This window comes from Mixophyes fleayi, chromosome 6 (genome assembly GCF_038048845.1).
Source record: "Mixophyes fleayi isolate aMixFle1 chromosome 6, aMixFle1.hap1, whole genome shotgun sequence".
Lineage (NCBI taxonomy): Eukaryota > Metazoa > Chordata > Amphibia > Anura > Limnodynastidae > Mixophyes > Mixophyes fleayi.
Window position 1 is genome coordinate 208,712,207 of NC_134407.1, and position 13,851 is coordinate 208,726,057.

The 13,851-nt window shown below is 39.3% G+C and overlaps 2 protein-coding genes across 2 annotated transcripts in view; one reads left to right on the plus strand and one right to left on the minus strand.

Annotated features, from left to right (window-relative positions):
* Positions 1–13,851, plus strand: part of LOC142095435 (uncharacterized) — a 296,495-nt gene that overhangs the window by 50,474 nt on the left and 232,170 nt on the right. The gene's annotated exons all lie outside the window — the stretch shown is intronic.
* On the minus strand, positions 1,573–12,145 carry LOC142095266 (uncharacterized). Its single transcript, XM_075178201.1, has 5 exons — positions 12,017–12,145; positions 10,088–10,227; positions 7,711–7,833; positions 7,511–7,631; positions 1,573–6,671 (listed from the first exon to the last, which is right to left on the minus strand). Exons 1-5 carry the CDS (start codon positions 12,066–12,068, stop codon positions 4,552–4,554), a joined length of 2,556 nt encoding a protein of 851 aa, XP_075034302.1. The 5' UTR covers positions 12,069–12,145; the 3' UTR covers positions 1,573–4,551.

A 13,851-nucleotide genomic window follows, 5' to 3' on the forward strand; every position in this document is an offset into this window, starting at 1 on the left:
GACACCATAACTGTTTTGCTAAACGGTAGTGGTAATATTGCGGGAGGATAAGACCCTGAAAGGGAGAGATTATGACTTTGGAGTGCTGACTGCAGGAGGCTGCTGGAGGATACGTGCTACAATTTACCCTGTAACTTGTGAACGTCGTGTGGTGTTGTGCTGTCGAAATAAAGTCTTATTTTGGATATATCCTGGTCTACCCGAGTGAGTTAAATCCCACAGAGGGTAACTTCCATCCCAGCTAAGGGTGGTATCCTCACAGTGACCATTATGATCTGTTACAGTCCAGTATGGGCAACTCCTGCTTTTAAGATTCTCAATTAGTTGTAGGTTTCTGTCATTTGCTGTTTTTCTGTTAGTTGCTTCGAGATGGAGACCAGGGGGTAAATGTATGAATCTCCGGCGAGTTCAGCGTCTTCAGCGCTTAAATTTAAAGCGGCGCTGCCTTGTAAAGGGAAGTTTCCCTTTACAAGGCAGCGCCGCTTTAAATTTAAGCGCTGAAGACGCTGAACTCGCCGGAGATGAAGAATCCGGAGGTTCATACATTTACCCCCAGGTATGTTTATCACCAAACTCTCGGCCAGAGCTGAGGAGTAGCTGCTTCTATGTCCCTCTGCCTCAGTCCAAGTTTTTTTATATTTTTTTCTTTTTGCAATGACTTTTTGGGAGTTATTGCAAGACGATGGGAAGGAAGAACACCAGGATGTGATTATGGTGCATATGTTGGTCTCCTTTCTCTGCTGCTACACTCTCTCTCTCTACTCAACAGAACAGAAGTGAGATCTCTATGCTACCATGCATCTGATTGCTTCCCTCCCCCTATGTATAGGTGCTGACCTCACTGTGCGTGATCTCTCCTCTGACCCCCTCAGGTCTGAGAACTTGCTGAACTTCAAAATTGATGATTTATGATTGATTGCAGACAGAAACTGTAGGAAAGAACATACGATTTCTTACGGGTCAGTGGGTGTATTACGCATATTGGACGGACATCCATAACCCAGATGAAGTGTAAACTGTTAAAAATGTTTTTTTCTATATGTCAGAGTTGTAAGCAGTTTATGTATGTCAACTCTTCTTTAAATAAAGAAAATAAAAAAAAAAAGAAAGAAATACATTTTTAAATAGAATCAGCCACTTTGGTTTCAGAGCATAAGACAGATAACACTGTATATGAACTGGACAGAGACAACAGTAAATTTATCAAACTGCAGGTTTGAAAAAGTGGAGGTGTTGCCCATAGCAACCAAATCTGATTCTAGCTGTCATTAATGTACTAAATAAATGATGACTAGAATTTGATTGGTTGCTATAGGCAACATCTCCTTTTTCAAACCCACATTTTTGTAAATATACCCCATAGACTCATGACAAAATGTAAACTAATCTTCAAAGGTACTAAAGAGTCCGTCTCTCAGACTGCTAGTCTGATTTTTATATTCCTGTTAGAATACCCACTGCATGTGATTAATACAGCACTTAAAATGTTAACCAAGACTGCAGTGTGGGTATACTTTACACTAAACAGCAAAAGTGACAAAAAAAAAAAAACAGAGAGGAACTCTCAGGACATGAAATATGTGAAAATAAAGAATTTATTGAACAATTCAGGCAATCATTTTGCCCTTCCTCCAAAGAAAATATGTAGCGTGCAAAAGTTTGGAATCCTTAAGAAAGTGCTTGTTTCTTGAAATAATTTATTTAAAATATAGCCAATACCCTTCAAATGACTTACTGCTTGAAATTACAGAATTATAATTTATCAATCACATATGACTGCAAAGCCCAATTTTAAACAGCCATTACGCCAGTGTCCTAATTCTATGTTCAAATATGGGCAAAATAAAACAGCGTTCAAGAAACAAGTCAGTCTATTGTTGCTTTGAGAACTATTCCATTCATCAGATTGTCAAGAAACTGAAGATTTCACACAAAGACGTCCACTACTGTCTTGAGAGAAAAGGGCAAACTGAATCCAACCAGGATAGAAAAAGAAACGGAAGGCTCAGGAGTACAACTGCACAAGAGGATAAATATACCAGAGTCTGTAGTTTGAGAAACAGACGTCTTACAGGTTCAGAGCATCCAGGATGATTGTCTTCTAGGCAGATTTGCAAATAAAAAAGCGACATTTGAAACTGGAAAAATAAAAAGAAAAAAAAGAAGTATAAAGACATTGGAAGGTGGGTGAAAGAGAGTATAATGAATGGATGACTAAGTTTGAGATGTTTGCCTCGAAGAGAAGAACATATGTGAAACGTACGACAGGATCCAGGAGAAGAGCTTGATGTCTTCTGTCAAGCATGTTGGAGGAGTACATTTAATAGTAGGGGGTTGTTTTGGTGCCGGTAAGGTGAGAGGTTTACACAGAATGTAGGGCATAATGAACCAGAAAGGCTAGCACTTTATTTTACAACGTCAACCCTTGTAGTCAGCGCCTGATTGGTGCAGATATCAGCAGGACAACAATCCTACACATACTTCTAAGATATGCTCTTTTGAGAAAGGGCAAATTTTATAATATACATAAATATTCTGTATTTGTATGTATTACTACTTAATTAATAATCATCTAGTAATCACCAAGTACTAACATTTGAAAAATCTAATCTCATGTGACAAATAACCCATAACAGGTTTCCCTTCATAAGTTGACATGAAGAAGCCATCTGTGAAAATGTAATTACACCCTTACTGCTTCCATATCAATAAAGACGGTCATTTGAACTATGTGCTCCTCTCATTAGGAGTCCTACCACTTCTATATAATAGCAAAACTGGAAGTTTGGTCTGGATCATTCAGGTTCATGTGAAAACCATACAAAAGGAGAAGACATCTGCAATGGGTTGGGTACCTTATATTGATGGTGAAAACACAGACATCGGTATCCCCGACGTGATTTGCCCGAACCTGTCATTCCTGACACATTTGTAAGATTCCGAGGCCTGAACATGCCGGCAGGCTTCAATGATGTCAGTTTCAAGGGACACACCGATTCCTGCTATTAAAGGGTGTAATTTAAGGAGGTGGTGGCTGGATAATGTAGTAAGCTTTGTAAACAACACTGTTTAGCCACCTCCTCCATAAATTACCCCCTTAATCACAGTGTGTCCCTTGAAACTGACATCATTGAAGCCTTCCGGCACGTTCAGTCCTCGGAATCTTACAAAATGTGTCGGGAATGACAGGTTCGGGCTCATCCTGTCGGGGATACCGATGTCAGAGTTTTCACCATCGATCTAATGACTACCACCATATGCAATGATCTCAGAAGCAATTGTTTGGAAATGGCCTTAAATCCCTTTCCAGAGTGGTGAACAGAAACACGTTAAAGTCCACCGTTCTACAGTGAGAAAGGTTATTTACAAAGGAAGAACATTGAAGACAGCTGGCAATCTTCTCAGGACTGCAGGTCCCAGGATAGTCATACAAAGATCAGACTGTACTGCTCTGAGAAATCACAAAAAAACAAAAAGCTACATCCAGGTATGTATAGGCATTTGTCAACAAGGTCACTGATATACTACACAACGCTACCATCATAAAAAGACTAAATCTGTATGGCTTTTACGGAAGTGTATCCAAGAGAAAAAAAAAGTCTGCCTTTCAAAAAATAAATAAATTGCAGCATGGCTTAAGTTTCTAAAATTGCTTCCGAGTGAAACAAAAAGACTTCTGGACCAATGTCCTTTGGACAAAGACGACCAAACTGGAGATACTTGGTCATAATGTATGGAGAAAACCAAACACAAACACAGTGCATCACACCACAAGAACTTCATACCAATCATCAAGCATGGTGGTCAGAGGGGTGACTATTTGAATTTGTCTTTTCAGCCACAAGACCAGGACACTTTGCAGTATGGAGTCCACCATGAACACCACTTTATACCAAAGTATACTACAGGAAAATGCAACACAACAAAGCCCTGAAAGAAAAAAAAGAAAATAAAGGTTTTAGAATGGCCAACTGAAAGACCAGATCTCACCCCATTGAGATGCTGTGGAAAGAACTTAACGAGAGCTATGCAGTAACAAATGCTCTCAAACATTAATGAACTGAAGAAATGTTGTAAGGATGAATGGGTCAAAAATCCTCAATACAATGTCTTATATAGAAAGTTAGAGAATTGATCCTACAAAATACCGAATCATGGGATTCACTTACTTTTCCATGCATGGCTTCTTCATGTTGAATAAATAATAGCAAAGTAAATATCTATATTCAGTAATTTATTATTTCAGATTTCATTTACTAGAAGACTGACATCTAAGCACAATGTATCATCTAAGCTCACCTAGGTAACCTATTAGACCGTTAACACAAATCTGTTACTGAAAGCTACTTCAAGGACTACAAGCACCTGCAAAAAAGTTCTCTGGCTGGTTGTCTCATCTGGAGAAACACAGAGTGTCATGGGCTGACACCACCAATCCTCTGTGAGCCTAGGCCTTCCCAAAAACACATACACTCTGGGAGCTCTTTGTCCCTCTGCGCCCACCCAAGATCTAACACATTTACACACTAGTTAAAAGGCAGGTAATCTCTATTATGCGTGAGTTTCTAAATGTTTCGTTAAATAACCTTTCAGCACAAAACATTCTCCACATTCTAAGCATTTGTAAGGTTTCTCGCCGGTATGTTGCTGTTCATGCGCAATAAAAGTTGTACGATCCGAAAAAGACTTCTCACACTGTGAACATGAAAAGGGTTTGTCTAGTGTGTGAATCTTCGTATTCCCAAGTGGACTTGAATGATGAGAAATAGATTTCTCACTTTCCAAAAGTTTCTCATCGCTGTGAATTATCTGGTGCGTCTGCTGATGCTCTTCTATGTGAGTCCTGTAGTGAAGAGCGAGGACAGATAAATCTGTAAAACTTTTCCCACACTCTGAACAGGGAACTGACTTCTCTTCTGTACGGCATCTCTGGTGTCTCTCGGAATACAATTGAGTGGAAAAACTTTCCACGCCCTGAACACAAGGTTGTTCTTCCATGTGAGTCCTGTAATGCAGAGTGAGGGCAGACACGTTTGTAAAACATTTCTCACACTCTGGACAGGAAAAGGATTTCTCTTCCCTGTGAACGCTTTCATGGCGTTCAAGGCGGGGTCGATTGTGAAAACATTTCCCACACTCGGGGCATCTGAATGGATGCTGTCCCGTGTGGTTTCGCTGATGTACAACTAGGCCCGAGCGATCCCTGAAACATTTTCCACAATCGCCACATGAATACGGTTTCTCCCCTGTGTGAATTCTCTGGTGTATGACGAGGCCTGAGCGGTCAGTGAAACGTTTATCACACTCCGAACATGAAAATGGTTTCTCTCCTGTGTGAACTCTCTGATGTCTATCCAGATGGGAGCGGCTGGGGAAACATTTTCCACATTCAAGGCATAAGAAGGGTCTTTTCCGCGCATATGAGCTATGAGGAATGCACTCTCCACTTTCAGAATATGAAATACGCTTTCCCCCTGTGTGAATTCTGTTATGGTTGCTAAGATGACCTCTTTTACTGAAACCTTTACCACAGACTGGACATATAAATTTTTTTTCTTGTTTGTGAACTTTTTGATGTTCAGCTAGAACAGAGCTACTGTTAAAACCCATCCCACATTCAGAGCATAAAACTGGTGCCTCATCTGTGTCATCCTTCTCATGTACGCACAGTTCTGAAAAAGGGGAAGGTTTTGTGTGAATCACCTGATGTGCGATAACCTTTGCACGATCGACGAACTGTTTTCCACACTCTGGACACGCAAAAGGTTTTTCCTCCGTGTGAATTCTATGATGTGCCACAAGCTCCACATTTTTGGAAAAACATTCCCCACATTCAGAGCAGGAAAACGGTTTCTGTTCCTTGTGAATCATCTCATGTAGATTAAACTGTGTTAGATTGTTGTAGGATTTCTCACAAAAAGAGCATTTAAAGGTTTCCTCTCCATTACAAAATGCCTGGGGAAACTCTGACGTTGTGCAAGATTCAGTGTCCGATAGACCTTGTGTATTCTCCTCCATTTCCATATTTGAATATTCTGCTAGCGCATGGGTAGTGTGTGTAAAAATGTCAGTTTTTGTCAGACATGTTTGCTTACATGACTCAGAGTCTTGGTTAATAGGAAATGTGTAATCGATTAATATAGGAACAGTAAGTGTACGCATTTCAACATTTGTGCGAACCTCACATGAATTCAATTCCTCTTTTCGATTTATAAATGAGTGTTTTTCCTGTGTCACTTCTGCATGTGTATAAATGCTGGAGTCTCCTAAAGTTTCTCTCTCGCGTGACTGTTCTCGGATATACGGAGATAAATGAGTTGCATGCTCTTTGGGTGGACTACCGGTAATTACTTTGCCTGTAAAAGCTTCTGTTTCAATGGCGGACAGCTCGTCTTTCATTTGGCTAGATGTATTCTCGGTCAGGATTGAAGTACTGGTGTCACATTTCCCTTCGTCATAGGAAGAGGACTCCTGTATTGTCAGCGATTTACACGGGCTCAAGACTTGAAGTTCGTCTTCACTACCTCCTTCTGTTTGTGCCACTGTGCTATCGGAACTCTGGGATTCTTGCGGATGGAAAATGTTGGTAGTGTTTTCAGGCGCACGGTCACATTTTGGTGCAACACAATCAAGAAGGCATTCATCTGGCAGTTCTCTGCTTTTGTATGTACCTACCGGAAAGAGATTGGCAGTGGGATTTATTGGTGCATTCAGAAAATAGCAAGAGATTCATCTATAGGATGTATCTCATACAGGTAAACGTACAGAGAATCCCTGCAAAAATATGTGACAAGTGCAATAAATATCAGAAACAGTTTATGACCTAAGATTAGAAATGCTGAGCTACAAGCGTTTACCATGTGCCAATACTATGTAGGCGAAAAACAATATTGGAGGGTCTTTGACAACCTGCTATTAGTTTGATGATGGCCCTTGTAAATAGGAGAGAGATATCGGGACATGGCCAGATAATTGATGTAGAATGCAAAATCTTGGTTAAGTTCAAATGTACTAATAGATGCTTCTTAAACAGAATTTTAATTTATTTAATTAGGTTTCCATTTTTTTTTAGTTCAGCTAAACTGTAACTTGTAATGTCTATGCAGTTAGTAAGCAAGAACACTCCGCTCTCATGGTACCCCAGAATACAATGATAAACGCCCTTAATAGATTTATACAGCGTAGCCCCAGCATCTCTTTCTACTAAATAATTTATCAATGAGTCAATCAGCTGCGCCTCAAACGTACTGCCTTCATTTTTAGAGTATGTACATTTTAATAAAAACAAAAACTTTAGGTTATTATTTTATCATTGTTATTGGCCTCTAAAGTTACTACAATGCCATTTTTATTTGTACACTTCTGAGAGCAAATTCTGTATCTTTTTTCACCATATATATCACATGGATATGTAGCTAACGAAGTTACTTCTCAGAAAGTATCTTTACAAATACAAATTCATAACATAGAAAACGTTCTGAAACCTAACAGTAATTAATCCTTCACTTACCCAGTGTCCCGGGGGGCTGATTATTCTCCATGACGTCTTTGTACAGATCCTTGTGTCCCTCTAAATACTCCCACTCCTCCATGGAGAAATAGACAGTGACATCCTGACACCTTATAGGAACCTGACACACACAATGATACAGTCATCACCCAGACACATCCCCTGGTGTTACTGTATAATGTCCCATCCCCAGCAGTCACCTCTCCAGTCAGCAGCTGAATGATCTTGTTGGTGAGTTCTAGAATCTCCTGGTCATTCTCGCTCTCATGTATCAGTGAGTAAGGCGTCACCCACTCACCAAACTTTTTTACCATGATACAATCCTACATAAAAAAATAAAAAAAGTTATATATAGACTTCTGATCATTCATTTTGAAATACTCCATGGCAGCCTACACAATGGGTTAACTACCTTCTTATTAGTAGAGACATTAGACAGAAACACCCCCAGATGGTATATAATGCAGCTCCTCCCTGATTTCTTTGGAAAACTTCCCATGCTGACCCTGAAAAAACATTATTCTTTGACAGAAATAGAATTGAAAAAAAATATATATAAAAATATTCTTTTCCCTTGGATTTATGTGTATTATTTTTGCATACAACTAAATAAGTATTTCTGTCCTGACCTAAATATTTATTACGTTTTTTTGACCCAACTACTTATAAAATGGGACTGGTGGGTAACTATTTTGGAGGGGTGCTTTGAAAAAATAATGGAGACTAAGGGTGTCGCGAACCGAAAAAGTTTGGGAACCAATGGAGTAGGCAGTTTAAGAAGGCGACTACAGTTCGGTTGTCTGAAAATATTCTGAGATGTTGTGTGTTGTAGATAAAGGCTGAAAATGATGAACTGCATCCCTTACTGCCCTCATTTGCAGGATGTTTGCATGCAGTCTCCTTTACTTATGGGCAGAAAAGAAAATGCAAGTGTGTAGTGTGCCACCAGAAATAGTCAGTGAACTGCGGATAATATTTATATTCTATTTACCAAAGAAGTATTTAAAAAAAAAATAATCAAAAAAATCACATAATCGCATTCAACACAGACTTATAAAATACGGATATACAGACTCATGAAATATCACATATGTAGCAGCTGTAGCAAAAAGTTTGGTCAGTCAGCTTAACCTAACTACTTCCTACTGGGCAGACTTTGGTCAGGAGGTAGTTAGATTAAGTTCATCAGAGAGCGCACAGATGCTTTTAAGAAACTCGCTTAGCACGCATATCATAACCCTGCTTCCTCCTGATCTTCCATGTTCCTTCCTACTCAGAGCAGACTGTCTAATTATGGAACACTAGCTTGGAAAGGTTATTTCATTAACTATGTAAATTAATAAAAACCATATGCTGGCTTGTCAGAGAATCTTTTAGGAAACTACAAAGGACACCAGTCACCTATGTGTGTATATAGAAAATATAAAACTTCAAAGCACATTTCTTCATAGTTCAAGCTTTCAGAAATCGAGGTAGCAATGAGTGGCCCCAGAGAGCCGCCCCTCTTTCCAGATTACACCTGCAAAAGGTGCGTCCCCGGAAACCTCCAAAAGCCAGGTACCTGCAACTACTCTTAGCCAGAGAAAAGAAGCAAGGGAGGAGGTGCGCTATAGACCATCTGGGGAGATTCTCTTTCCTGTCTCTACTCAAGCTAAGAAGGGAGTTAACCAGTTGTGTAGGCTGCCATGGAGGATTCAAAAGGAAAAAAAATAAAATAAACCTATAAAGTGGACTTGTCGCCACCGATCTTATAATACACCTACCTCTATATTTTCTTTATATTGCATAATGTACTGAGCCTACTGGAAATTGGATGGATATGAGAAGTCACCAAAGAAATCTGTGACCATATAAAAGAATGAGGCTGTAGGCTTAATGGTCTCACAAATCCAAAGTGACTTCTAATGCCCATAATAATTAAAAGGAGGGGTTGCACTACTCCTTATAAATACTTTAAATATTTCTAATGAACACTGAAGTGATTAAGGACATGAAAACTCTTTACACAGATATTATTTGGTAATTTAATGTTTCCCAGAATTGGCGCCCCCTAACCAAAGCCTGCCATCTTGCAGCTCCCAACCAGAAGTGAGACAGTTCCAGTATAAAGACTGCTCCCACCACCCTCTTAGACTAGCGAGTCAGGACTGAGAGAAGACAGGAGCAAGTGGGTGTAGTGGCACTGTACAGTAATATTAATCAGGATATTCTGAAAGAAGAAGCAGACAGTTTCTCATTTGAGCAGCGTGGCGATCTGTCCGAAACTACCAACCAGAAAAGCATCCACCAGCATAGCAGGACAGCACAGATCAATTCTGAATTTATTTTTATTAGTTTGTAATCACCCATCTAATTAATTACTTTATCTTTATACTTAGAGAACATCAGGCTCTTACATAGAATTTAAAACCAGCTAACAGATCCAGATACTGTAGTGCAACTACAGGGGCACCATTTTGATATCACTGCTTTGCCAAATTTTGCCATTACACAAAAGTTTTATAACCAGATATCAAAATAATCCCTCATTGCTGTAGTAATGAGATAGCAATGAAGTCCCAGAATCCCTCCCCTCACCTCTCCAGTCAGCAGGTAGATGATCTCCAGGGTAAGATTTAATATCCTCTCCGCCATGTGACTCGTGTCCTTGTCCATCCTCAGTGAAACAAACGCTCTGAGAATGGACTGTGATACATGTGCAGGAAACGTCCAAAATCCTGTGGTCAATGACAGTTTGTTTTTTGTTCAAATATTATTTCACACGGATATAAAACATAACATAAAAAAAATTAAGCCTTTTCGCAGCATTCAACAAATGGAACACAAATGAGAGGGGGCTCATGGGTGCATTTGTCATTCTGCAGTGAGAGAACCAATATACGGGTTTGTGGGTCCTTACAGTCAATGTCACTCCAAATGTACTCAGTTGGCTAAAAAGATATTTTCTCATTTCATTGTGGAATGGGCTATATATATTTACTGTTACAGAGTGCTTCCAGTACCATTGTTTAGCTCAACAAAGAGTCATAAGCAAGGCACATACATCAATGTATTCCATGCATTGTTCCTTTAACACACTGTATGTGTATGCAATTACATACTATGCAAGTCATTCAAATAGCTAATTAGAATACCCCAACTCAGTCTATGTTACGTTCTACATTCTCAGAGCAACAGGGGGAAGATGTTATGGGTGCATTGAAAGAATAAAATCATATATAAAACCAGTGGTCAAATTGGAACTTTAGAAGTGGTGGTATGGTAAGTGAGTGGAATTTGATAGTTTAATGAAGGTAGTAGGAGTAGTGGAGGCATGGCAAACCACCGTATATCAGCGGTCTTTGACCACTGTATGGAAACATATATGCAAGTATGTGCATACTACTATGCATGCTGAACTAAGAAGTATAGACACTGGACCTTCTATAATACAGACTGCCTGCATAAACATGCAGCTTAGACAATTTAATGGGCACAATGGCTTCAACCATAAGGATAATAAAAAGCAAATACATAAATCACTGTACCAGGCAATAAGAAGCTTGGAAAGCACCTTTTTTTTTGGTCTCTTTTTTTTCAGGGTGCTATTAATGATTTATAATTCTGCAGAGTTTGGTTATTTGGCTACCATGGCAACCACAGTCACATGATGTAGTCAGCAACTAGGCTTTGGAACACCCTTCCAAGCTGTCTGCACTCTAAGATTCTCATTACTCCTTTTCCCACCTCTGAGTGTGAGTGTGTGTGTGGCAGCCATACTGGTCTCCCCTCCAGAGAGACTATGAAAAGGAGATAATGATATATAGGAGGACAACTGATGTATACTTAAAAATGTGGGATTGCTGCTTTAAATTTATGGTCTATCTACCGAGCAATATATTGGTGAGTTATACTGCAATAAATAAATCACAGTAAGGAGATATTGCTATTTTTTATGACTAGGGTACGACTATGCACAGCCTGGTACTGCAAAGAAGTAAATCCTGTTCAAAGTATTAAAGACCTTTTAAGTATAGTGAGGTGTCAATCCAAATTTTTACTACTAATCATTTTTTTCTTACATGGCGCACTGGGCATTTGAAGCCCCCATCTATCGCCAACTGCATGGAGAACGATAGAAAAAAAATAAAGATGTATGGGGCATCGCATAAAGTACGTTTGCCATGTAGTCAAGACTGCTATGTTGGGCTTTGGCTCATAGGTTAAATACAGCCCAGGGCACCAATGTAGCATACTTGTCATTACAGTGTTTTATACACTCAGTATTGCCATTGCTTGGGGCTATGACACTGACTGGTGAACACAATACTATCTGACACAAATGCTGAGATGGGGCACTGAGTATTTGTAAATGATAATTTAGGAACCACTGCTAATCCTCCATCTATATTCCTAATGGTTGTGAGGTTGCAAACACCAAATGTTGTTGCATCTAGATAAAAAATAAATTGATGACATAACAATGAGCTGAGATCAATGTCCAGGATGCGTCCACTAAGCACTGACCTGTAACAGATTCTCTACTATGTCTGCCGTTAGCGGAGAGACCGGAAATCATTCACCGGAATGATATCTGAGCCCTATTTATTCTGTGCCGGAGATCTATCGGTGACACGGCCCGTTCTACGGTGTGTGTACGCCACTTCCTGGATATGCGTTCCAAGCCTCGTTCTCATACCCATAACTGTCTTTTGATTGGCTAGGAGATGAGTCAGTGGGACGAAGGGCCCATAGGAATTGTGGGAATTGTAGTCTTATTTACGTCTATGTAAGTGGCAAATGAAGTATGTGTGAAGTGTTATGGAGACTGTTATGACCTGATTGTTAACAATGAGCTTCTAAATGCCAGGATTCGAAAATAACTTTCAAGGATACTTTGCTGCTCAGCAGGTGCATCCAGTCAGGCTATGTGCTGTACTGTATAAATGGACCCTAGTGCACACATTGGCAATATTTCATGTATACTGTAGACGGGAGGAACTAAAGGGAATGTCATTTGGATATAATGATAGCAAGTTAAACATTTATGTTCTTAAAAAGAAAAAAAAATAAATATGTTACTCCTATGGATTATTTTTTTACACACACATATTGCTAAAATACTTTACATGTGGAATGAGTTTTATGTGCCATCAGACACCAATAAAAAGTTGCATGTGTCTCAAAAACAAAAAAGACCTCTGTATCTCTTATATCCCCTAATCCCACACACTAAATCCTTTGCACGTGTGCTCCCCCATACCTGTACCCCACTACATAAGTGGTATGATGTGGAATGACAGCTATTGCATAGAGTATAGCAAACAACTGATTTCATCCAATGTGAATCTCTACGACCAATTTAGGAATATCAGTGTTCAATTCCCAAAGTAAAGTAATCAGAATGATCCTGCGCTAAAAATTGCTTAACGTAAAACCCATAGGAACTGCTTTGGTTCAGAGCTTCCCAATCTCTGGAGATAAAATCTGATATAAGGAGTACTCAAGCACTACACCTATTTAACGGGAATGAAATGTGAACTGTCAATAAATGATGGCATAAATCGTAGCCAGTTGTGTGAAACAATTAATATAAAAATGAGAGAATGCTTCTATTACTTTACAACTGATATATTAAAAACAATCAATGGTACACTGAGTCTGTGACTTGTAATTATCAAGTCAGCATGACATGGTTCTAAAGATAGTATATACTCATGATGTTAAAAATGACAAAAATAAAATTGAGTATTGGTGCAACAATAGCAAAAGTAACAAGTCCTGGGCTAGGGATAAATCATATTCGTATTCTGGTTAATTTTAGGTACTTAGTAAATCCAGATACTGTACGTTCTAGACGTTGCTTAGAATAGTTCCAGTTATGAAGCTTTAGACCCTAGATGGAAGGCTTGCCAAACGTGCAGATGGTACGTGTAGCCGAATACACTCAGTCCTTCATGAAAATGAGTGTTCCCTGTATGTGTGGATAATAATGGTAGACAGGACAGGGTAAGAAAAGGATCACTTACCCCTCTTATATGAAGTTTCCATTATCAGCAGAAAAGGGACATCAGAGAACCTCAAAAAAGACCCAACTGCATAGAAAATTAGGATTCACATACCAAGGGTATATGAAATATTTACACAACATTGATCAGGGAGGTATTACAAAACCATCAGACACAAATTTAGTGAGACCTGTTAAAGATATCCGCAAAAGTTCATATACTTCTCTATATTTGCTGTGCCTGACTTTGTTGTGCTCACTTGTTCTCCTGTTCCCTGGGACTTCTACAGGCTGCATCTCTTTACCTGGTTTCTCTCCACAGCCTGTTCACCTGCACCAGCCGTATTTCTTGTTA

Bases quoted from the DNA above. Each gene is read 5' to 3' on its own strand.
- LOC142095266 (XM_075178201.1), bottom strand. From the start codon at position 12,068: ATGATTTCCGGTCTCTCCGCTAACGGCAGACATAGTAGAGAATCTGTT. The intron at 10,228-12,016 runs GTCAGTGCTTAG...CATTGACCACAG, and splicing joins TAGTAGAGAATCTGTTACAG to GATTTTGGACGTTTCCTGCA. The intron at 7,632-7,710 runs GTGACTGCTGGG...TGTGTGTGTCAG, and splicing joins TTCAGCTGCTGACTGGAGAG to GTTCCTATAAGGTGTCAGGA.